Source organism: Augochlora pura, chromosome 10 (assembly GCF_028453695.1).
Source record: "Augochlora pura isolate Apur16 chromosome 10, APUR_v2.2.1, whole genome shotgun sequence".
NCBI classification, from domain to species: Eukaryota; Metazoa; Arthropoda; class Insecta; order Hymenoptera; family Halictidae; genus Augochlora; species Augochlora pura.
In genome coordinates this window covers 27,943,349-27,967,749 of record NC_135781.1, presented here as the reverse complement: position 1 = coordinate 27,967,749, position 24,401 = coordinate 27,943,349, and the positions used below count along the sequence as shown (strand labels likewise).

The following is a 24,401-nucleotide window of genomic DNA, read 5'->3' as shown; positions in this document are numbered from 1 at the left end:
ACACTCCCTCTCTCTCTCTCTCTCCTTCTCTCTATCTTTGTATCTCTCTCTCTCGCTCTCTCGTTCCGTTTTCCCCTCGCGCGCGCACCACCGCAGCTATCGTTTCGTTCGTGCAAACAGTCGAATAGCAAACTCCCCGTGGTCGCTTTTCACGTTCATGACACCGACCACCAGCCTAGATCGTCGCGTATGTCCGGAGAAGATGTACCGAGCCGAGAGCCGTCGGAGATGGTCGAAGGTTAACCGAAGGGGTTGAACGGACGGCCGGAAGTCGACGGACCGATCGAGAGGAAGGGGCGTCGGGCAGAGACAAGAAGACGGCGAGAGCCCGAAGAACGGGAAGACAACCGACAAAGTCGATGAAGATGCGAGGAAAGTTGGGGGAAAAGAGTAGTCGAGGGTGAAACGAGATCGAAGGGAGGGAGGAGCTGAGACGGGCCTGGACGCGTCCGGACGAACCGATGATCGCGAGGCTCGATCGCGAGGCTCGATCGCGGGATCGCGGGATCGCGAGATTGAGAAAGAGAGCACGAGAGGGCCGCGCGCGCTATCACTTCCCGTGTCCCCGTGGTTTCCGCGTTCGTTATTCCGACACGCTACTGCGAGCCGAGGAAGAGATGGACAGAATCTGATGATTCCACCTCCGTTCAAGCCCGACGAGGAGCTGTCAGGGAGATCGGTCTGTCTATGATGAACTCGGTGCGCAGTGCGCGGCTACGGGGGCCCTCCTCGCCCTCCCATAGGGAGAGAAAGGAGAGATAGGGAGCGGTAGGCACGAAGAAACCAACTACCCCCCCACCATAACCACCACCATCCGGACACGACCACCACTACCGTCGGCCACCACCCTGAGATTCAAACCGAGGAACGAGGATGGACGATCGCAAGTGAAACCACGGACGAAGACGGAAAGACGCGAGAGCCTGGGAGACGGAGACGGAGACGGAGACTGAGACGGAGAACAAGGAGAGACCCAAAGACAGACGGAGAGAGGCCAAACGAGAGACGAGGAGACGAGGATGCTCGAAGAGAGAGCCTGTAGGCTGCTTCTGCATCTCCCTCTCTTTCCTCCCACTTCCGACCCTCCTTTTCTCTCCAATTCAAGCTCTTTTGCCGTCTCTCTTCTTCTCTACCCCCTCCTCTCCCTTTTCCTATCCTCTTGTCTCTCTACCTCTCTTTCCCTTTTTATTCTATCTCTATCCATTCGCCTCTCTCTCTCTCTCTCTCTCTCTCTCTCTCTCTCTCTCTCACTCTCCAACGCTCTTTTTCTCTCTCGTTCGGTTTCTCGAAGGACTGCCTGAAAACGCCTCTTCGTGGACCAACAGGTATTTCGCATCGATGCTCCGATTGTTTTGCACCTTGCTCTCCTTCTCCCACCGTGACTTAAAATTTTCTTCGTCGCCGGTCGAGTCGGTTCTCGAAATCTACATCCGTCTGTCTCGGAATGACCATCCACATACGTGATCGGTAGACTTCTTTGTCAGATGTTTCACCGTTGAATCAACGGAAGGAAGAAGGCTCGGAACGGATGCAGAAAGAATAAGTGATGGAAGAAGGGAAGAAGACAGGAAGGCAGGAAGGCAGGCAGGAAGGAAGGAAGGAAGGAAGGCTGCTCGTGATCACGTGGCAGGAAAAGTAGGAGGAGCAAACTTCCCCTACCCGGTATCCCCGGAGGATGCTCAATCGGCATAATTGAGGTTTATCTCGTTCCCTAACTCTGCTTTCCGCCCACTCGACCCCACCGCGTCTCCCGTTCTTTGCTCGTTTCCGTCGAATTCTGCACACGCTTGCGCGCAGATTCCGTCGGATCGAGCAAGAGTTCCGGCGTTCCTTAGTCGTTGGATGCATCGCGAACGAGCATCCTTGGTCGCGGGAGCAACTCGGCGCCCTTGGATCTGTATAGCGGGTCTCTCACCCCTTTCCCTGTCCAGGATCTCGTCCCTTTTCCACTATCGTTCCTTCGGTTCGGTCGGATCAGTGGAAGCGCGGGTCTCGGTGACGTGGTCGCTGAGCTGGCAATTAGTCGCAACAACCCCGTTCGCATAACTCGGCCTCTAGTCACCCCAACGTGGCACGTGGTCGAAGATCAAACGCCGTCCTGATACAAAGCGGACGGGCGAGCAGGCGAGCAAGTCGGGGCTCCGCATCGGAGATGCGGCTTCGCTGATCATCGCCGAGCGTCGCATCGGATCGAAACGACGCGCGACGACGGGAGCAGGGCGCTCGTTTAATGCCGGTCGGCTTGCAATTTACCGACGTCTAATTAAAGTTGGTGCACCGATCAACGGAAACGCGTCGCGCTCGGCGATCGACCGATACGGCGAAGGGGGGAATTATATCGAAGACCACTGCCGCGTCCGTCCGCGGCGACGGATCGGCGAAACTCGTTTCGATGAGCGCGCGCGCGCGCGCGCGAGCCACGATTATTAGCCGCGGCTAATTAGATTCCTCGAGCGAACAAACGAGCTCGCGCGCGGCCGAACTCTCGCCCGCGTCCCTCTGGGTAGGGGAGGCTCGGCGAACGAATTTCGTAGTCAAGGCGATACCGTTGAAAAGTATTCGTCGAGGCACGCGGGCCGGTGTGCTCGCGGGCTCTTTTTGTTGGTGCGCGCGACAGAAAACCACCGACTACGCGTTCCTTCCATTCGTTTGGTAGCGGAGGCTCATTGCCCGGGCCAGGTACCTCGGCCGCGATAAGATCGTCCGTGCTTCCAGAGGAGTCCCTCCTGGTTCTCTCCGTCTCCCCGATACCCTCTGATCCGCTCTCTTCTCCTTCGCCCGCCGAATCTTCCTCTCCTCCCCTCCCCCCGTCCTCCTGATTTCACAGTGTACCCTCCGTCATCCTATCTGGGTGCATTACTTATCGGGCTATCGAGTGTCCCGACCATGATCTTGGCACGCGAGCACCGATACCATCGAACCACTCGATCATCCTATCGCCGTGCAATGCGTCCTGGTGCACTGCTGCTCGGAAGCCTAATTGGCCGGTATTCGAACAGGGCTTGAAGCGACGCAGGTTCCTCCCGGGGCCCGGCCGTTCCGGAAAATTCGAATCTCTCAACACCGGCCGGCCGATTCCGGATCCCGATTGCGATCCCGTTCCTGGTTCGTCGCGCACATTATGGGTCGTGTGTTCGCGTAAAAACTGCCGTGTACCCAGGCAACGATCGCGCACACCCGTTCAGAGGCGGCGTTGACCCTTCGAAGGCACGGAAATCCCGATAAACGAATTATCTTACCTCGTCGGTGAGTGTCAGTTATCGCGCCTTCTTCTCCTCTTCCCTTGTTTTCCCGCCGGTTTCTTGGCCGGTGATTAGCCCTTACTTTACACGTCTTGCCACCTCGAGAACGCGATCGGTCGTGGTCTTCTCCGTGGCACGCCACGGTGCGGCGCGGCAGCCTTCGGAGCGCGATCCACGAGAGATCGAGGGGAGCACGTTCCGAGCGTGACAATCGATCGATCCTCGGTCGTCCCGTGTCACGACTCGTTTTCGCGGGACTTTCGACTTTAATTGAGACGTCGGCCGGTTAACGAGAGATTCCTAAACGCGGAAAAAGCACCGCTGTCGAGCGGCGATCTGCCGCTAAACGTCGATCGCGTCCCCCCTCCTTTGTGCTGCCGCCGCTCGAAAGGAGAGCGTGGCCGGTCGCGATTATCGAAGGGAGCATCTCTGATAAAAATATCGGCACGAGAGCGAAACGAAGAGAAAGCAAAGAGAGAGAGAGAGAGAGAGACGAGGGAGAGGGGAGGGATCATCCTAGTAATTCGAACGATTCGCTCACCATGGAAACGTCGGGAGCCGCGGCTGGGAGCTACGGCGAGCTCCACGGGATACTCCGGCCGACAGAGAACTTGTCCGGAATGTTTTAATAATATGCATTCCTGCTGGCTGGGCGCGTTTAAAGCTTCTCGAGGGTTGCGCTCTATCCTGCCCCTAGGCCGCACTACAATAACTCTGATATAATTAACCAGCGATTTTTCTTGGGTGCAAAAGAATGCCTCCCTCGGGCGATCCGCGACACAATGATTCGATGGAAGGGCGGGAGACGATGGAGGGACGGCGCAGTACGGCGAGGGTAACGCGATACACTTATGGAAGCAATATTTGGTAAAATACAGGGTGAGCCGGGGAAGAAAGGAACGCGGTGCAAGCACGTAGGTACGTCCCACTTCCTACCGGGCCTCTGAACGGCGAACATTGTGCCGCTTTGACGATCGCGCGTCGCTCGATGAATTTGCTGGCCCCGTCGCTCGGCATTATGTCCTGGAACGGTGCGTCAAGTGAACGCAACACCCACGCAGCCCGGCCGAAGAAAGGGGAGTGAAATGTGCGCGCAACGTTGCTGTCACGCCCCCATCCTTTCGGCGGACCTCGGTGCCTTGTGTTCTTCGCGATTATTTCGGTAAGACCGTATAGACGAGACAAGGCCCGATGAAAGGGATAGCGTCCCGATACGACCGGGGTACCTACCGGAAAGGAATCGAAGAGGTGTTCCCTCGGAGAACGCTCGCATTCTCCGACGACTCGGTTCGGCCGCGACTCCTCGTTTGACCCGCATTCCCCGTGTTGTTCCGCGCCGGATGCTCGCGTCCATTGGAATCGGCTCGCTTACCTAAAACGTCCGCTCTGAATTCCTTGCCGCGAGACTACACGGTGAACTGGAACGCGATAGACGCTCGCAGGCATGCCGTTCCTCCTCTTTCTTTCTCGGTGCCCCGCGTAACCGCGATTTCGGCTTGCGCCGTTCGCCGGGTACGTTATTGTCGCGGCCAGAACGACGAGGCGTTATTATCATCTCGGACAACGCTCGAAAGGGAACGGTCGATTCATCGCTGATGGCAGAGTGGAGAGCGTCGTTAAACGGTTGTCGATCGGGGCCGCGTTCTTTCTTCGGAAACGATGCGTGCCGAACGCGGAGGATCAGTTCGAAAGAAAGGATCTTCCCTCGGTCTCTCGCAGCCATTTGCGGGACGAGCAGCGGCATGGCGCGGAGCGGCACGGCGGCCCCAAAAGATATCCGTTACAAAATTGTAACGCTCGATCGCACGATCGACGAGCGAGATACTCCGAGTGCGCGGATGATCGGGCATCGTTTCTGTTAAAAGCCACTTGTTAGAGTGCGCTCAGGCATGATCGATTTGCCGGCTAAAAGTAGCTCCCGGATAATCTGCTTTCGAGGATCATAGACGTACCTGCTGTTTCTTAGTCGCCGGAGCACCGGGCTGCTCGTATCTTGCTGAAAAACGGAAAGGAAACTTGTTTGTCCGATGTGCCCTCGCGCGTACACGGGCGCACGCACCTGTGAAATATCCTGACACTTCAATGACGGACTTACTTATCCTCGTCGAGCAACTAGAAAAATACGGGAAATCATCGAACAGCGGAGCGATGCTTCCACGACGTTGCTTGTCTTCTTCCGCGTACAATGGTTGCTCGATGCGAACGAGACCGCCGTGGCTGATCCACGTCGATCCGCTGTAACAACTTAAGAGTATAAGAGGATCTAATCGAGATTTCGCTTCCGAGTTGTTCCATTGTTCACCGCGCCGCTGCCTTGACCGTGTTATTCGCGCAACAACCTGTGCACGAGTGGATCCGCTTGGACGGCGATCAAACAACCCGACACGAGCCTTTCGTTTTGGGCATTGCGCGGCTCATTATCGATTCTCACGAGTACGTTTTCTAGCACTGCCGGGAGGAACGGGGCGGGGAATTGAAGAGAGGAAAAAAAAAGGAGAGAGATAGAGAGGGTGATAGGGCGACGAGAGAGAGATGAAAAAAATCAGCAGAGCCGTCGGGTCTCCCCGGAGGGGCGAGGGAATGGTTGAAAATAAGGAGCAGCCCGAGAGATATAGGGAAGGCCGAGGAGACGATGGGCCACCATGCTCGCCTATTATGCCAAAGGAGCCATAGGGATTCGAAGAGTGGCCCTCGACCAACGGCAATTCGAATAAATAAAGAGGGAAAATAAGATATATGCGCGTGGGTGTGGCGGCAGGCGGGACCCAAGCTCATTGCCACCTCCGAAGCTGTCGGATCTCACACTCCCTGTAGATGCGGCTATCCGGCTATGCATATGTATAGGCCGAGGACTCGATCCTACGGATCGGGCCGTTTCTCTTCCCTCCTTCCCCGTCCCTCCGTTTCTCCCTTCGTTTCTCGCATCCTCTATTCGTCCGTCTGCATATCGGACCTGCAATTTTCCAATCGATTACATCGATTCGTCTACGATCGGTAAAACGAACCGTTTCGTTCGCGACGCCGAGAGAAAGGACTCGGCCCCGCAGAAGCAACGACGTTCAAAGACCAACCGGATGGGAGCCTAATCGGTGTTGTTTTACTCGCGACTGGGACAGATTAGGATCTCGACACCCACGCCGGGACAGTCGCGCGACCGTATCGAAGAAACGCGTTCCTTCTTCTCTTGCTGTTCTCGCCTGCCTCGGACCCACGGTCCGGACGAGTCTCCGCCGAAGCTTGTTCCCCTGTATCGGTAGTGTTGTCCGCGTTTAGTCGGTATGTTAAATACGCGAGGAGTGGAAGGGTTCGCAAGCTCTCGAAGGGAACGTCTCGGGCAAAACGGAAGGAAGGAGAGGGGCCGATAAAACGAGTTTATTGGCTCGTTTGTTCTCGGAGGTGGCGGTTTCTTTGTCGCGACTAGTAACGATCGTTTTACTACCGGTTTCAACGATTAGGGCTATCGTGACGTTTCGCGAATAAACAGAAAAAAAATCGACAGAGAAAAGAGCGAAAGAGATAGATGGAAAGAGAAAGGGTCGCCGAGTGATTTACCGGTCGTAAACGATCGTAATCAACCCGAGGGGGGAAGCTTCGAGACGGTGTATCGAGCGTTTCAGGGTGTCCGGGAATTACGAAGAGATATATATTAATTACAATATAATAGGAATGCTTGATATTCATTCAGTGGACTATGGTCCACCGGTGTCTTCGATGAATATACGTTCCCTTGGGTCCAGTAGAATCATTGCAGACGCATGTTTTATTTGTAAAATTGTACATGATAGAAGAAGCACACCTATCGTTATTTTGCAAACCTTTTAGATTAGCTTTGCTCTTTAGAATTTCTCAGTACTCTTTGAAATTTTGTACGACTGGCCGTAATAAGATTAACATGTATGTAGTCAACGTTACTAGGTTTGAAACAAATCTTTATAAACTGTCTACCTGAGTCACTGATTCTGCGCCATTCAGCATACGCTAAAAATAGGTGTTCACTCGTATGCACAAATACATTAAATCAATTAGAATGTTCCGCGACAGACAAGACGTTTTCAACAAAACAAGTGCAAGAGAACGAGAGAGAGAGAGAGAGAGAGAGAGAGAGAGAGAGAGTTCTATGCGTTTCGCGATCGTTCAACGCGGCGAACAGTCCGCACCGATGGACAAGCGGATGGAAATTGATCGAACAAAGAAGTGTTAATTGCGTTATTATGGCCGTGCGTCTTATCGAGGCTTCACCCGTCTACCGAAACGATCGCGATCTTATCGGGCCTTGTCGGCCATTGTACGATTATTAAATACGATGATGCGGCTCTATTATCCGAGAACATCGGTCGATGCGATCGGACGGTGGACCCCTTCGATCCGATCGTACCCGGTGCCACGAAAAGATCGAGAGGACGCTCGGAGTGGCGCGCGGTAGGTCCTTCGTTCCCGATCGATGTACTCGATCGCGGACAGATCTCTATTGCCACTTAATCCGTTATTCGAACTATCGGGACGCGTCCGAGCGTGCTATTGGAGCCTTCCATCGCCGCCATTTTTGATCAAATCATTGAGATATCACTTTCGAGCGGTCGCGAGTCTCGGGACGGCGTACGCGTTTTGAAATTCGCGTAGCACCCCGACAAGTGTTGCGGCGTCGTTAGGGGAACCGGTCGCGAGGTGTCCTGTCGACGACTCGACGGCACCGGTTCGTCCTGGTGCCATTGGGAGCCTCGTCGTTCGATCGACCGCATCCGAGGAGACTAATCGATACTTAATCGCGAGGCGCGTTCTTACTCACGTACACGTACACGTGCGTGCAGCACGTGCGAGAAACACGTGTCACGTGCTTGCGCGAGCTCGCATACACACGCGGAATACCTATGGGTGGAGAGCAGGCGAGCAAGGCTGCCAGCGAGCCAGGACTCGAGCTCGATCCCGAGGGCCGGTTCGTTTCCTTCTAGCTTTCTTTCTTTCTTTCTTTCTTTCTTTCTCCGTTGGTCTCGGTGTGTGCGTCTCAATGTGTATCTCGACAAACGCCTCCGTGTGCCTCGGTGTGCCTCGGTGTGCCTCGGTGGCGCGGGCTTTCGCGAAAGAAGTCGGCGGGGACGAGGAACGAGCACCGTTTATTAACGTTTTGTTTGTACATCTCGATTAGAGCTAATCGATCCTCCGGCAAAATGAGGCATAATATAGAGCCGTGGCGCGCTCATAAATACTCATTTGTGCGGGTAGCCGGTGATCTCTCTGATCTCTCTCTCTCTCCCTCTTTCTCTCTCTCTCTCTCTCTGTCTCTCTATCCGTCTGCCTGTCTTTCTGTCTCTCTCTCTCTCCCCCCAAACGATCGCGCTTCGTCCACCGGTATTTCCACCACCGCACAAGACGACTTCGTTACGCTTATACGGGTGGCGGATTCGTATATTACGAATTTGTGTACATAATTAATGAGCGTTATTAGCTCGTAACTATATTTATCGCTGTTCCACGTTCCACGTGACCGGCGCGCCGCACGGCAGCGGCAGAGAATTTAATGCGCGATACCTTGTAAGTCGATGAAAGACGGTCGATATTATTAAAGAAGTGGAAACGTTGCTTGCGGATCTTACGAATTACCGCTATAAACTCGCGGGCATTACGGTCCGACGGTATCGACCAATAAAGAAGACTCTCTGCGCGCTCGGACGAAGGTCGCGTAACAGCGCGGCAAAGCTTCCGCGTTTTTTGAAATAGACGCCTCCGCCGCTCTCTGTTCCGGATGTGTTTCTATTCCGGCCAGCATCGGATCGCGGGGCCAGGATCGGTCCAATCTGCGATTCGTCCCGGGCACGATGCTTGACCCGTTCCCACGCTACCGCTTCTACGAGTGGCGTGCAACTGCAACACGCGGTTGCAGCCTGCCGATCTTCTATTAATCGCGTACGCGTATCGAGGCATCGGCGAAGGTTGCTCGCGGTCTCGGAAAGTTGGTTAATAAGCGCGAAACGGACGTGCCTCCACGGAGTGCCGGCGCTGGCCCTCTCCTCCCGACGGCTCAGCCTGGAATGCGGTACAACTCAATTTCCTGCTCGGGTGCCTAAGGGTCGCAAAACAGCCGAATCATAGATACAAAGAAAAACAAAGGAGACGAAAGGGAACGGGCACCTATGACGAGGCTGTTTTCGCGCGAGCTCACGGACGCGGCGTGTAATGCAACCTTTAAAGCCCACAATGAGCCGGCCACCTACGGTTACGACGCAGTCGTAAAAGATGTTTCTCATTGTCTCCGGTCCTGTGGGAACCAATTTCCGTAGAAATCCATCGAGATAAAAGATTTCATGAATGAAGGCGATCCCCACGGATCCTTTCTATTTTACTCGGTTTCTATTTCAGTGTTCTGCTTTCCTCTCCCGCTGCTCCTCCCCCGTCTCCACCTCCTCTCGCTCCTCCCTCGTCTATCTACTCTTTCACACGCGTTGCGGCTTCCTCCGTGAATCTAGCTATCGTTTCGAAAGGAGGAGCTTTCTCGCTGTCACTCCTCTTCTTTCTCCTTCTTCGGGTTCTCTTCTCTTCTCTCTCTGTCACTCCCGCTCTCTTTCTCTCTCTCTCGTTTCCCTCTCTCGCAACTCCGTCACCTTTTTTTTACCATCGGCCGAGCCATAGCATTATCTTATAATTGACCGAATGATTCTTCTGTCCGCTAGAATGGCACAACCCGCTGAGCACACGTTTCGCTTCGTTAATGTCCGCCGTGAGACCGAGCCCGGGGGCGACGATTCCGATGGTTTCGCTCGAATTTTCTTTCACGGCGAGCAAACGTCCGAGCGGATTTCCGCGAAAGTCCGGTGGCCATTCGCTTGCAATTTCGTGGATATAGGGTGTAGCCCGGAGGAAACGTTTCGCTGGACGGGTCAGGACTCGGGTCCCCCGTGCTGCGGCGAACAATTCATTTTCGTGTTCGGCTCGCCTTATCGCGACGTGTGCGGTCCGTGACGTCATAATTCGGGGCCCCTTCGAGGCGTTCCGCCCCCTTAATGCGGGCCCCGACACCTCTCGGCTCCGCGATCCAGCACGCACTTTCCTCTCGCATCTTTTACCTCGCGCGCTTCCTCGCTCTTGTTCCTCCTCTCTGCTCCTTTGCTCCACCGTCACACCCCCCCCCCCGTCCCTTCGCCACTCCTCCGGGTCCTAGCTCGTATCTTTTCCCGTTCCGACCGCGCGCGTCCGAGGGAAACGGGGGTGCAGCAGAGGAGCGAGGGTGAAAGGGAAAAAGCGAGAGACAGAAAGAGAAAGACAGGGCTCCCCCCCTCATCTCCGCCTCACCCTACGGCCGTTCCGCGTACCCACCTCGTACCCACCTCGTACCCAGCTCGTACCCACCTCGTCCCTTCCCTTGCTTCTCGTAGTGACTGAAGATGCCTCGATGGGTATATACACCACGAAGGCGGCCAAGGGGGATATAATGGCTCGGTCGGACTTCACACGATGCCGACCGGTACGTCGGCTTCGGAGGATGATATGGACCACGGACAGGGAGAGAGACAGAGAGGAAACAACCTCGGACCTCCGGGGCAGGACTCTTCGAATCGCGGAAGGAGCTGACTCTCTTTTCGGTTGCCTTCCCGCGTTTTCGAGTCACGGATCCCGCGGGCAAGTCGCCGGGTACCGCGTCCGGCAAGCCGAGAAAATTCTCGCGATGGAATCGAGACGGAAGGTTGGCGACAGGTTGGCGACAGGTTGACGACAGGTTAGAGACAGGGCCGCGACCCGAAATAGCTGGAAGGAACGAGCGCGATGGAGGAAAAGAAGCGGGAGTGGCTCGAGTAACTCGAGAGGAAGATTAGGGTACTCGAAGGCGTTGGAGAGAAGTCGACGGTGTGGCATCTCGTGCAGAAGAGTCGGAGGGTGGGCACCGTTAGCCGGTTTTGTACGAGGAGCGTTTGCCGCTGTCAGCCCGCGGGGGCCTTATTTCAAGACCGTACCGAATCAGGCACGACAATCGCTCTAATATCCACACGAATGCTATGCCGGAGGCCCCCGTGGGCCCCGTGGGCCCCGTGGGCCGTGAGCCGTGGCCCTCCTCTGGACCCTCTATCAACAGCCGGACCCGTCTTTACCCACGAGTGAGAAATCTCTCTCGTCTCGCCCCCCCCCCCCCCCCCCCCCCCCCCAACCCGACCCGCCCTCCCCATCCATTCTCATTCTCTCCCTCCCCCCTCTCTCTATCTCTCTCTCTTTCTCTCTCTCTCACTTTCTTCCGTTTCTACTCGCACGCAATAAAAAACAGTGCCGTGTAAATTACACGACGAGCGTACATTGTTTCTCGGTTTCGAAACGTTCGAATTTTCAGGAATCGGCCGGTCGCATCTGGCCCGAGCTCCCCCCCTGAAAGACGGCAAACTCGATTAATACATAATGCATTCTCGGGCGCACGCACACAGAGTCGAGCCATTCGTTACGATCGGATTCGGCGTTCCTTCGGCTCGAACTCTCGAAAGCTCTTTTATCCGTTCCGATGAAAGAGGCTCGTGCACCGTGGCTCCACTGATAAACGGATTAAGAACTTTGGATCTAATTGGCCCCCGGACCGATTGTAAAAGAAACCCTCGGCGGCCTTATTACCAGTCCGAAGATATTAGCTGTGTGCGTGCGCGCGTACGTACGCGGGCACGCTTATGTATGAGTATGCGTACCCTTCGAAGCTTATCTCCCTTTCAGCGTTGCTATCCAACCTGTCGTGAAACCTGCCTCTATTTACTCGAGTATCCCTCGGGTTTCAATCGTTTTACGGTCCTCTAATCGTCACTTCCGCATACTTCACCGGCGACGTTTCGTTCCAGCGAACGGATCGTTATCGTTTCCGTTATCGCCGGCCGTTCCGTTCCGTTCCGCAAGAAAATTTCCCAACGACGCGCACCGTGTATTCGGACATTTCCCGTGGCCGACGGATCGCTCGAAGCCGAAAGAGAAATCCGCGGATGCGAGACGGCAAAGGATGTTCGGGGAGGACCGGCTGCGTGGAAGAAAGGAGCGAGGATGGTGCCGCGGTACCACGGTATAATAACAGAGCACCCCGGCCTCGACTAGCTGATGACTTCATTGAACTGGTCTCGCTTGGCCCTCCGGCATCGGACCTCCCTGAAACCGCCTGAAATTATAACGCCGGCCTGCGGCCAGGTCTGCTTTTGATGCGCTCGAGACACGTCCCGAACATTTAGTGGATCTCGGAGGCCTTCTCCCTCGGCGGGAGGGGTTCTGCGCTATTCTCTTCGGTACACGAACCTCTTATGGTGGTGGTAACGACGGTGGTGCTTCCGCTGTATGGTGGTGGCGACGATGGTGGCGGGGTGCCACGCGAAGGGGGCAGCTCCGAGCGCAATAAATCGAACAGTCGTTCGATAGGTACAACCGAGCGGATCGCGGGAAACACGAGCGTATCATAAGGAACGGGTCGTTGTTAGGTCCGTGGCCTATAAACTCGCGGCTTACAAGACACGATCGCTTCCCTCTTTCGGTCGATATCTTGTGGAACGGGCGACCACGACGACGACCTTCGCGTAGTTACCTCGACGAGATACAGCCGCCCCCTCTAGCCTTTCCTATCCGTCTCGCTGTTCCGTCTTCCGTCCCCCGTGCCCACACGGGCTCGTGGTCGCGAGGTTTCTTTTTGGCCGCGATCGTCGTCTACATCGTTCTCGAGCCTATCGACGATCCATCGTGCCAAAACCTGTGAGAACGCGTTCGTATGGAGCACGGAGAGGGCGGCCGACCGCCGCGGATAGATGTCGTGATCGTTCCTCGATCGTGTACCAGATCGAACCTAACGTTCGACGAATCGGAGGAAACCTAGAGAACAACGATAACGCGGAAAGAGAAACGAGACGAACGAGTCGGGGACAAGTGGCGAACACGGGGCACGCGGACTCGTTTAACCCGGGCGGGTCAGTCGGGTCGTGTCCCCTTCCACGCCGGTCCCCGCTGGTTCCCGCTGGTCCCCACTGGTTCCCGACGGTCCCCGTTGGTACCCGCGATCGGAACGTATCGGCCGGTTGCACGCCGCACGCCTCGAGATTGAGAGAGAGAGAGAGAGAGAGAGAGAGAGGAGGTCCCATGGGAAATAGAAAGTGGTCGCGCGGTGTTCGCGGTTGGTCGTGCGTGCGTTTAGCCTACGTAAAATTTACGATCGGTCTGCCTCGTAATTACTATTGTGGAAACTCGAGAGAGTCACGGAGAGGGAGAGACGGATAGACCGGGAGAGGGAACGAACGTTAAAACGAAGAAGACGGAGTAGAAATAAGCGAGGGTACAAGCGTGCATTGCGAGGAGAGGGACGATAAAAAGTTTGGGGTTGGCGAGCGAAAACGGGGAGAGAGAAGCAAGAAGGTGTAGAGAAAGAGAGAGAGGGAGTGAGAGAGGATCGGCGGGACGAGAACGGAGAAACCTACTCGAGTATCCCGAGGCCTGGCTGCATACGCGAGCCCGTAAGTGCCGTGTAATTGCTACAGCGCGTTTACTCGGGCATTTGTTTACCCGGTTCGATCGCGAAACGCCGAGCTGTAAACGCCCATTCGACGATCGTTCGGATCGGTTTCCATCTCGACAGGAGAGCACGCTTATTGCCCGCAGAAACTGGCTGCCGATCGGTATCTGCTTCGTATTTAACGACGCACGGTGCCCCGGTTCTTTCGAAACCGTTCGACACGGTGGCCTTCGGTAATTAGGAATGAAACGCGAATCGAATAATTATTAGTTTCGATATCTGCCGGCCGCACACCGCACACCGGAGCGGAGGCAAGCGCGCGCGGCTTGTACGTACCACGTACAGGCTCGCGGACAGCTCTTCCCCGTGCGGCGCGGCGCGGCGCGGCACGATAACGCTCCGATATCGAAAATTACGAGCGCTCGAGCGAGCACGGTACCGTCCGTCTCCCGAACCAGTAATTGCCAGCTTTCCTCTAATCTATTCGGCCGTTCCCTTCTAGATAAACAGCTGCGGAATCGCGCAAAATTCCCGTACGAAACCGGGAGATGCGGGTTCTCCACGGACCTGATTTACCTGCGCGAGAACTCGAACGCTATCGAGAGGGGTATAAGAGGGTATACGACGGATTCGGCCAACGCGAAATTCCTCGAGGATATATTGGTCCGTGGATGACAGGGAGAGACGCAATAAATTGGCGAAACGTCACCAGGCAGAAAAACAGTCGGATCCAGCTCGTCTCGCTGTTTCTTTGTCGTGGGACCGATCCCGTGTCATCGGTCCCAAGTCCGCGCACTGGTTTCGAGTCCACCACTCGGTCACGAGGTCCCGCTCGACCGTCTGCGACGCGGCCTTGCGAGATTCGCGGCAAAAACAGTTTGCGGTTCTCTCCGATTCCTCTTCCTTCATTCTCCTCGACTCCTCTTCCATCGACGTCGTTGGTCGTTCTTTTCGGGGCTCGTCGACGGTTTTTGCGGCGCATCGCAAAATTTGAATGTAGGTTTTATCGACGCGGAGCGTTCACTGTTTTGGCCAGCGGATCAGAAGAAAAAGGAACGCACCTTCCAAGGCTCTATCGAGGAGAGTTCGTCACTCGCCCACGTCAGTGTACCGTTTTCTTTTTTCCTCTTTGCCCGGTTTCTTCTCTTTCCAGTCTCTCCGTTCCCCCTTGCTCTACCCTTCTCTCTTTTTCTCTCGCTCTCGATCCCCTTCTCTCTTTCCCTCTCTTTCTCTCTCTTTCTCTCTATCTCTCTCCCTCTCTCTCTCCCTCTCTCTCCCCCTCAATTCGTTCTCGTCATAATAGAGGAATCTGTTGGTGGCTGCGCGCTTTGGTCCGCCTCTATCGTCCCGAGCCGGCCGACAGCCACCGGCGCGCTGCTGGCTGTCGAGGTTCGAGCAGGTTCTCAGGAATTCACGACTCATGCGACGACCGGGTGTCCAACTGAAACGTATAATGGCATTTAACGAAGAGGAATCGTGTGGTAGCCGAGGCACACCGAGAGCTTGCTCCAAATTGCTAGGTCAGGCTAATGTCGAAACGAAACGAAGGACGGGGACCGGGGACCGGGGACAGGGAACCAGGGTCTCGGTATTGTTCCGACACCCTTCTCCTTCGCGGCGATGGCTCGTGGGAACACGCCTCTTTTTTTTTTTCTTCTTCTTTGCCCATTATCTGCTCGAGCGAGCTCGCCCGATATTTTCATCCTTTCTCGAAATAACGATTTCCCTTTGTTGCAGCCGCGCGGCGGCGACCACCTGACTGGGACGGGATCCGTCGAGGCTGTCTGCTGCTACCATCCCGCTACCATCCGTTCCCCTGCCATGCCGCGGACGGATCCCGCGATGGGAAATCGGAATCGACCACGATGAAAATGGGAGATCGAAAGGGGAGGGACGAGGCAACAACGAACCAAGACGAAGGTGGGCTAAACGAAGCACGGCTGGTCCCTGAAAACTGGTCTGGGGGAGAGAGAGACGCGCGGCCTTAGGACCACAGGAGAGTCGGAGGAGCGGCATTCCCCGGTAATTAGTCTCACCCATAAATTACTGGCTATTCCGTGTCTGTGTTGGTCACAACTCGGTAACGTCCTCGCTTCCTCCTCCTCCTCCGTCTCCTTCTTCCTCCCGTTCTCCTTCTCCTTCCCCCTGCAGTCTACCCATTCCCATTTCCACTCTTTTTTTCGCGTTTCTGCTCGCCTCCTCTGCTCGCTATTTTAACACTAACCGTACCGAGCGTTCGAAGTCACTGGCGGTACGAGGTGTCTTACAAAAGTTACAACATCGAATCCACTTGGATTATTACGTTAGTGCGTGCTCGAATCAATAAATTTATATCATGATGTCACGGTTGAAATGCTTTCGTAATTTCAGCGTGACGCAAGCAACTTGTCGGAAGAGCGCAGAGCGCAGCTTCTTGAAATTTACGGTTTTTAGGTCTGGTAGCCCGATGCGTCTATCGATCATGACTATGATCCGATTATCCATAGATTCAACCTTGCGTCTTTAAAATCCAGAATGACTGTTGATTTATCACCTTTCTTTAAGATCAATTAACGGACTAATCGATCTACCCCGTCCCGATCCCCGTTATCGATCTTTACAGAAATTAATATAATTTTTTATAATCGTTATCTTTTATTAATATTTGCTACTTCATTGGATTCACTTTGCAGATGCATTTATGTAAATTAATCTATACAAAGTAACGGGTTCGTCGAGTTTACAAGTAAAAAAATTGAATTAAATGAAATTTCAATAATCGTCGAATAAGATTATCGAGTCGATCGCTTGATCGGCAATGGCACGATTTATGTTAAGCTTTCGTAAAACGGTGCTCGCTGTTTTAGCGTGCAAACGGGGCGATGGGAAAACGATCGCCGGTAGAAGAAACCCGGTGGCTGCGGAGGATTCGAATTCGGATTCCGATTAGGATTCGAGTCTATGGGAACGAAACGAACTCGTCTTTGCCGTAGGTCCACGGGTCTGGTCTGATCCGAGAGGATCTCTCGAGCCGCCGAAGGGGCACAGGACCCCGCTGCTAAATGAGCTGTAATACGGACCCCCGCTGACCCCCTTGCACTCCGGGCACCTTCGCTCTTCCTCCTACTACTCTCCTCGTTCTTCCGATGCACGTCCCATCCTCGTCCTCCTCCTGCGAGCTGTTTGTCGGTCTCTTTCCACACGCCTTCTCCCTCCGCCAGCCGCGCTGCACTAAACTCTCCTCGCTCCTCGAGGAAGGATTCGACGGTAATGATACGACCACGACCAGACAACTCCTTTTACCGTCGCTCTTCCTCGCCTTTTCTTTTCCTGGTTCTTTTCATCGTCGTTGTTATCGCTGGCCTCATCCTCGCACGACTCGCGCTTTGTCGGCGCGAATCCTCGGAATCGATCCGCGGGGAAAATCCCGGCTACCATCCACCTTGCTGCCCGCGGAACCGTGGAACCGTGGAATGGAACGGTTCTCGCCGATTCCGCGAACTAACGGAGAACGATCGCGACATCGAGGTCGCGTTCTTTCTCTCTCTTTCCCGCGGTCAACGAAGCAATTGACCCATAGAACGAGATCCGGCAATTAGGTCACTCACGATCCGTCTCGCCTCTATCTGGGGCAGGACGGCGAACGACGGAAGCGAGCGGTCTGCCGGCTAAACCGGTAGGGAGCAACGCTTCCTGGTGTCGATGGCTACGCGTGGATCGCGGAGAGGAGGATCCTCGCCACCCCGGGTGGTATCGATACGCTTTCCGAAAAGGAGATGTACCCGGGGGATCGGGACCGTCAGGTTGGGGTATCCGGTCGAAGCAACCGCGGCTTTGTCGTGGCGGCGGAGATGAAAAGGATGTAGCGAGCCACACGCCGATAGCTTAAGCCCTCGATAGCCCTGTACGATGCGCCTCCGCCGTGTACCGTGTACCGTGTACCGTGTACCCCGCCTCGGCGAGGCACGATCAGAGGGAGACCAGGTGAAGACCAGGGAGATCAGGTTGGAGAAGCGTTGCCGGCGAAAGGTAGACACTCGCGCTCGTGCTCCGAAGAGCCGCCAGGAATAGGAGGAGACGGAATGACCAAGAGGACGATGCTACCGAGTTTAGGATCGAATTGCAGGGTGCGAGCAGAATGTCATTGTAATCGATATGCGCCTGCCTTGCCGAGGTGGCGCTCGCCGAGGGAAAGAAGTCTGGGTCCTCCGAGGGTCATCGCAAGGATTTGCTCAACCATGCGTACAGGGTCCTTCGAGCCCTTCGGAGGCCTCGAGGAGGACGAGGAAGCGTCGGAGTGGTGGGTCCAGGCTAATCGTCTTAAATCGCGGCGTTTCGCTCGCGGAGCTAAAGAAAGGTCGAGAAAAGAAAACGATAGCGGTACGACCGAGAGTCCTCCCTCCGCGGCCTCTCTCTCTCTCTCTCTCTCTCTCTCTCTCTCTCTCTCCCTCCCTCTCCCCCTCTCTCTCTTTTTCTCTCGGCGGCAGGTTGCGAAGCGGAGAGGAGCCGAGCCGAGAGGTTCTACGGAGAGTTAAAAGAGGAAAAGAGGGGCTCGGTTGCGTCTCGTTGCCGCCGAGCGGCGCTCACCTGCCTAGTCCGCAACAGTCTCGTACGGTTCGCTCCGACCGGGAGCCTCGTCGCCGATCACGGACCAACGATTCTCCTCTCCTCTCCCCTACCATCGACTCTGCTTTCCACCTCCGCACGATCGCGCCACGCCGCGCGAGCTTTTCGACCTTCTTCCTTCACCCTTCTCTCACCCTTTCGTCCTCTCGTCCTTACCCGCCTCGCTGCTTCCTCACCTTCCGATTCTCTTTGCGCCCCTTCTCCGTCGTTCGCCGATTTCCACCCGGCTCTTCTCCGTTCCGTCCCAATTTCCTCTCGATATCCGCTCCGTCGTTTCCTCCCGGTTTCTTCTCACGTTCGTCCACGCGCGCCCTTCTCGCACCATCCTGGAAAACATTTGTCTCTTCGTTCTCTTCTCCCGCTCGATCGGCACGAGATCCGGTTCGCGACGTCGGAGGGAGGGGAGGGGATGTCGTCGCACCTCGTGGACCGGGTTCGACGTCGCGACGGTGGCGAGGCTGACGTCGACGTCGACGTCGATGGTGCAGTGAACGTGTCAACGGTGGTGTCGTAGAAGAACCGCCGTCTCGGGGGGTAGGAGAATTGGCGGAAAATAAAACGATAGTAGACGAGGAACACGAGGAAGAGAACGAAGAAGACGAGGAAGAGGCGGAGGAGAGCCGAGGCGAATGGTGGGGCAGATGTTCTCTACTGCTCGGTACATTTCTGGTGGGGGTAAGGCAACACTCAAAGTTCGTGGTGACGTAGTTCTGGCAGGAACGCGACGAGTTTTTGTCCCCGCCGGAAGAAAACGGCAGCTTCCTAGATTCTGACCGCGCCGGGTCGTCCGTGCCCGAGATCGAGATCGAGACGAACGGGAAACCGGGTCGACGGAATCGCGAGTTTCGGAGCCCACGTTCGATCGACGTGTCGGAGGGGGGTGGAAAACCGCGGGAAAAGTGGAGACGGAAGAACGGGAAATCGACCAGGGAAGGGGGGACGAAACCGGAAGAGCCGAGACTGCCCTTCCTTCCGGTTGCTGGTAGATCGGTCGTCGTGACAGCGGCCATTTGCAATCCATTGCGGCGGCGGCGGCGGCGGCGGATTACGAGCTGGCTAGCAAAACAGACCGTACAACTTGCTTGTTTTTCCAATGGTTTCGCGGTAGTCCGGAAAGCGGAGATCATGAAGATTCGACGCACTCAATATTTATATCCGCCAGCGTGTTTCAAAGAGGCTGTTTCCCTTTGATCGGCGCTATCCCGAAGCCGCTAACAGCCGCAGAAAAAGTAGAGGAAGAAGACCAGGCGGTGGAGGAGAAGGAAGAAGAGGGCTGCGACCACGTCGAGGAATATCGCCAGCAGCAGCAGCAGCGGCATCAGCAGCAGCAGGAGGAGGAAGAGGAAGAGCAGCAGAAGGAGGAGGAGGAGGAGGTGGAGAAGGACGAAGAAGAAGAAGACGAAGAAGCAGAAGAAGAAGAAGAGGAAGAACACGATCGTGCTTCGGTAAAGTGTCGACAGAAGCAAAGACCAGATACGAGAAAGTAGTCGAGAGTGAACGGTCGAGGAGATCGGGTGCTCGATAAAGAATTTCTCCTACGAGACGCAGGAGGAGGACACCGTCTCTCAGACATTTCCGTAAAGAAGCCGCGCGATCGAGCGCCGACTCGCCGCGAGTCGTTCGACGGTTCGCTCGTAGGTCAGGAATCCCGTAATCAGTCCGTCGTATAGCGTTTCGATTTCTTGGAGTTCGGCGCCGATAGCCGCATCCGGTGCCCGACGACACCCAGAATCGCCGCAGAAAGGAAACGATCGCGGATCGTCGAAGCTGCTCCGCGGGGCGGAGGGGATGGAGATGCGCCTCGTTCTCGTGGCGGTCTGCCTCCTTCTCGTCACCCCTATCGCCGGCTCGTTCTGGTACGTATTTCACTTCCGTCGAAGTCACACCCGCCGGATCTCGTCCTTCGAGATTTCCCGATCGGCTGCGACGCGCGGCGTCGCGTTGCGTCCCGTTTCTCCGCCGCGACGACGGACTCTTCCTCGCTCGCAATTACCGCGGTCGGGCCGCGGCAGTCCGGTAACGCGAGTCGCATCGCGGCCCGCTGTAATCGAGAACGTTACACTTTTACACGGGTAATTACGCGGGAAACGGTCGGTCCGCGGGAGCGGTTAACGTCAGTACTTTCCAAACGTGACGAACTAACGAGTGCTCCAGTTCCGAAGTGCGTCATCTGGGTTATCAATTACGCGGCGCGTTACGGGCACGCGGAATGATTAATGACGCCATAAATCCACCTTTGGTAGTTACTGCTGCTCTACCCCGTGAGTAACCTGTCCCGGGATTTACGATTTCATTTCTCCCCGGTTAAATTGCTCGTTACGTCGCGTCGCCGGGAAATCTCGCCGCTGTCCGTCTCCGGGCTCGTCCGGACGTAATCTACGCGTTCGCGAAATCTCGGCGAACCGCGGATACGTGGCCGCCGAGCGACGCTCTCCTCGTGACTGCTACGAGTCGCCTGTTGCTCGCTAGGTATCTCGGGGAACAGTAAATTATTCGGTAGCACGAGCTGCGCGATGCGTACCCGCGTTTATTGCGTAAATATTTGTACGACGATAGAACGTTATCGCTGCCCTGCCATCCAAGGTTCCAGCATCCAGAGACGCGAGCCAGCCTCGTAAACGTTCTCCACCGATCGTTCTCGTCCTCGTACTCGTGCTCGTGCTCGCCGCCTCGTCCAGAGTTTGCGTCCGATGCGTTTTCTACGACGATTTTCTCGGAGAAACACGTTTTCGCGTGGATCGTTTAGACCGCGCAGGCAAAGCTGGCGAAACTCGGTGAACGCTGGGGGCCGAAAGGTGACGGAGGTCTCTCCCAAAGGTCGAGCAAATATTTGTCAACGATTTAAAGGGGATTTCTGCGCGCAGTCGACGCTGTACCCGTCGCACCTCGCCCACCTACCTGTTCGCGTCGACCACACGACCGAGTGTTTGATAAATCTATTAGAAGGTTCGTGGTTTGTTTCGACGACAGGTATTTAACAGGTATTTAAGCGAGTTCGAGGAACCTTACCCGCGAGTGTTTCACGATGTTTTCGGTGGCGACGTCGCGACGTCCGTGAGAGACGGTTTATCGATCGTTCGCGGGCCTCCACCGACCGATTTCGAGGGCCGATTACTCGATCGGAACCGGATTCATCTTTCCTCCTCTCCTTCGCTCTTCCGCACTCTCTCTCTCTCTCAATCGAGATTCTCCGGTTTTTTTTTCCGCGACGAATACTATATCCTATTCTCGTTCCCCTCGTTTCGTCGGTCGCTCCGCAAATCTTGGCCGAGAGACGCACGCGGCTCCGGATCCGTACGATCCACGGGAAAGAACAAAGAGGACCGAACGAGCCGAACGAGTAAAGAGGCAAAGAAGCGAGCAGCGAGGATGGACAATGGTCTCGCTCGGAGCGTCACCGTAAATCTCGTCGGGCGCGTATAATTTGTAAGTCGGCAGCAGCCCCGTTTCGTCTCTTTTTCTCCAGCTTCCGCGCTGTCCCTTCCCTCCGTTTCTCTCTCCGTCTCGCTATCTCCGTTTCGCGCTGGTTGAACCGCGCGATCCGTCTTGAAACACGAAAGTCGAGGCCGGGACGGTGGATCGGAGCTGTTCGGAGCGCATTCTTACGCGGTCCGTCACGTCCTCCGAATTCGCCGTGGAGCCGACGGTCATCGTTCGATCGTTAACTTTTACGAATCTTACGAGCTCCTCTGCTCGCGTTCCCTTCGCCCAGCCAGATAGGTGCAACCTGTTCGAGGGATCGCAGGTGGAAAAAGGCGACCGGCGACCGGCGGCAGTATCGTTACGACCAGTTGCCGATAATACGATAAGGTTCGGTCGGGTCGCGAAGTCGGCCAATGAGCCGCGGTGGGCAGTCCACGGCTACCTTCTCGCTGGTTGGACAACCCGATACTCCCACCCGATGCGCCCTCTCGCTCTCCCTCGCTCTTTCTCACTCTCTCACCTGGCCTTTCCGTTTCTTTCCCGCGGCGAGTACAGTCATAATCATAAGAGCGGGCAGACCGTGCGACGCGAGGTCACGCGTTTCGCATCGATCGGCCAGCGCGGCTCGTCGTTGCACAACCGAGTCGCCGAAACCGCGTTCCATCCGTGGCACCGTAACACACCTTTTTGGTACCTAGGATGCCCACGGACCCCGGCCCGAGTCTGTTTGCTCCCGATACGGAGCGTATTTCGGTCAGCCTCGGACTCGCTCGCAATGCTTATTTTCGGCGCGAACGTTGCTCGAACGTTTCGCCGAGGATTAGTACCTTCCCGCTCACGGGTTTACCCACTCGGAATCGTAAAAGCCGGACGCTTCTCGGCCTGTGCCAGAATGGGCCGTATCCTGCCAACGTAAACATGGGAAATTTGTTCCCTTTACGCTGGAACGTCTCACCGGCGTCGAACTTCCTATACGGAACTTGCGCCTCCGTCGCAACCACGAAATCGAGTGGATAACGTAATCCCGTTCGCTTCGATTCGATCTACGCGGACGGAGCGATAAATTTAGTGGCCGGCTCTCGGAGTCACGCGCGCACTCCATCATCCTCGACCGCGACATCTCGATCCCCAACTTGCAAGACAGAAATAATTTTGTCCGGCTCTGATTTACCGCACGACCGACAACATTACCGAGATTCTGAGCACGGTTCCCGGAGACTTTACACGAGCCGGGAATACGGTCTGCACGAGAGAGTTCATCGTCGGTTCATCTTGTTCCGTTCCATCACTCGGTCTCCCAATCCGACCACTTGTCGTTCCATCCGCTGTGGCCAGATCGATCGATATATCCCGAAACGAATTGTCCCGTCGAACCGTCGAAACGTTTGCGAGGCGACGGGCGCTAAACGCCCGATTTGTCACGGTCACAGCTGGCTGGAAATACACCGCCAATTGGCAATGACACGCGTATCAGAAACGAAGCGCAACGACACGCACGAACCGCGAGCCGCCCGCGCACACAGCCTCCCCCCACGCTATTCAATCTTCTCTCTGGGCGACGGCTCTAGCCCGATACAGGAGATATTCGAGAATCCTGATTCGGAAACTCGATAAGAATCCGCGTTTCTCCGTTTAACGTTCACCGCGAAAGAATTTGAGATTGTTGCGCAGCGTGGTAATGCTCGGAATTTTAAGATCTCGCGCTATTCAGGCCTTCCGCTCTAATTCTATTAGGAAATTTGTTCGGTTCGATCGGATTTCATCGAGCCGCGTGCCTCGAATAATCGGCGAAGCGCTGCGGCGCCCCGGTTACACCGTGGAAACGGAAACCACGGTAGACCTCGTCGCGAAAGCCTCCGTTCTTCCGCTCGACCGATCGAGAGGCTCGGCAAAGCAATCTCGAGCCACGAATTCCCAAAGGTTCTTGGGAAAGAACGCCCCAAACGTGATCTAAACTCGCGGCTGCGAGCTAACCCTTGCCGAACAATTTGTTCGGGAATTCTCGAGCAAAGTCGAGCCGATCTTCTTACGCCAGATCGTCTAGCACTTTCCCAATAACGTTTCGATTTCATAAAAAAGACGGTTATCGATAACCTCGAAACGCTAGGCGTTTGCTCGGAGAAAGTTCGAGGAGCGGAAGGCGAAGGCATCAGCGACATTCTCGCTGCTCCCTTTCTGTTTCGTTCGTGCTTCTGTCGCGTGGCTGTTGAACGCGCGGCAGAGCAACAAGAGGATGATTTAGATTAAGTGCGCATATTTAGCCAGCACGATCCCTGTTGTGACTTTCGACTTCCGCTCGCTGCGCGTACATTTTTTTTCTCTCAAGTTTTCTCCGCCGTTCCCGCGCCCCTCGGCTTGACGAATTCCTCCGTCGATGGGGACAGAGATCAACGGGGAAGAGAAATTAGCGTGGCCGACGAATCGATAGGAACGGTCGTCGGATCCCTCGGTCCGCGTGCACGGAGGTTCCCGATTTCCTTCGCGTTTCCATCGTATCCTCGATAGGAAGGGTCTCGTCCGGACGGTGCGAGATATTCGAGGAATTCGACGATGGACCGAGCCAGCCCCGCGTTCCTCTTCTGCTCGTCCCGCTGCTCGCGTTCGTCGTTCCATGCCTTCTTCTTCGGGGTTCTTTCGGCAGCCAGGGGACGGTCCGTTCCCCTTTTTCTCGCGCTCTCTGTCGAGAGAAC

General features: G+C 55.6%; 1 protein-coding gene across 3 annotated transcripts in view; it reads left to right on the top strand.

The window, feature by feature from the left end:
* Positions 1-24,401, top strand: part of LOC144476508 (protein Wnt-6) — a 54,588-nt gene that overhangs the window by 16,941 nt on the left and 13,246 nt on the right. For 2 of the 3 annotated variants that reach the window (XM_078193554.1, XM_078193555.1), the window contains exons 2-3: positions 15,421-15,705; positions 19,397-20,144. In XM_078193554.1, coding sequence (XP_078049680.1) covers positions 20,077-20,144 — 68 coding nt within the window. In that variant the 5' untranslated portion in view covers positions 15,421-15,705; positions 19,397-20,076. The remainder of the gene's footprint in view (positions 1-15,420; positions 15,706-19,396; positions 20,145-24,401) is intronic. The other variant, XM_078193556.1, reaches the window with a different exon arrangement.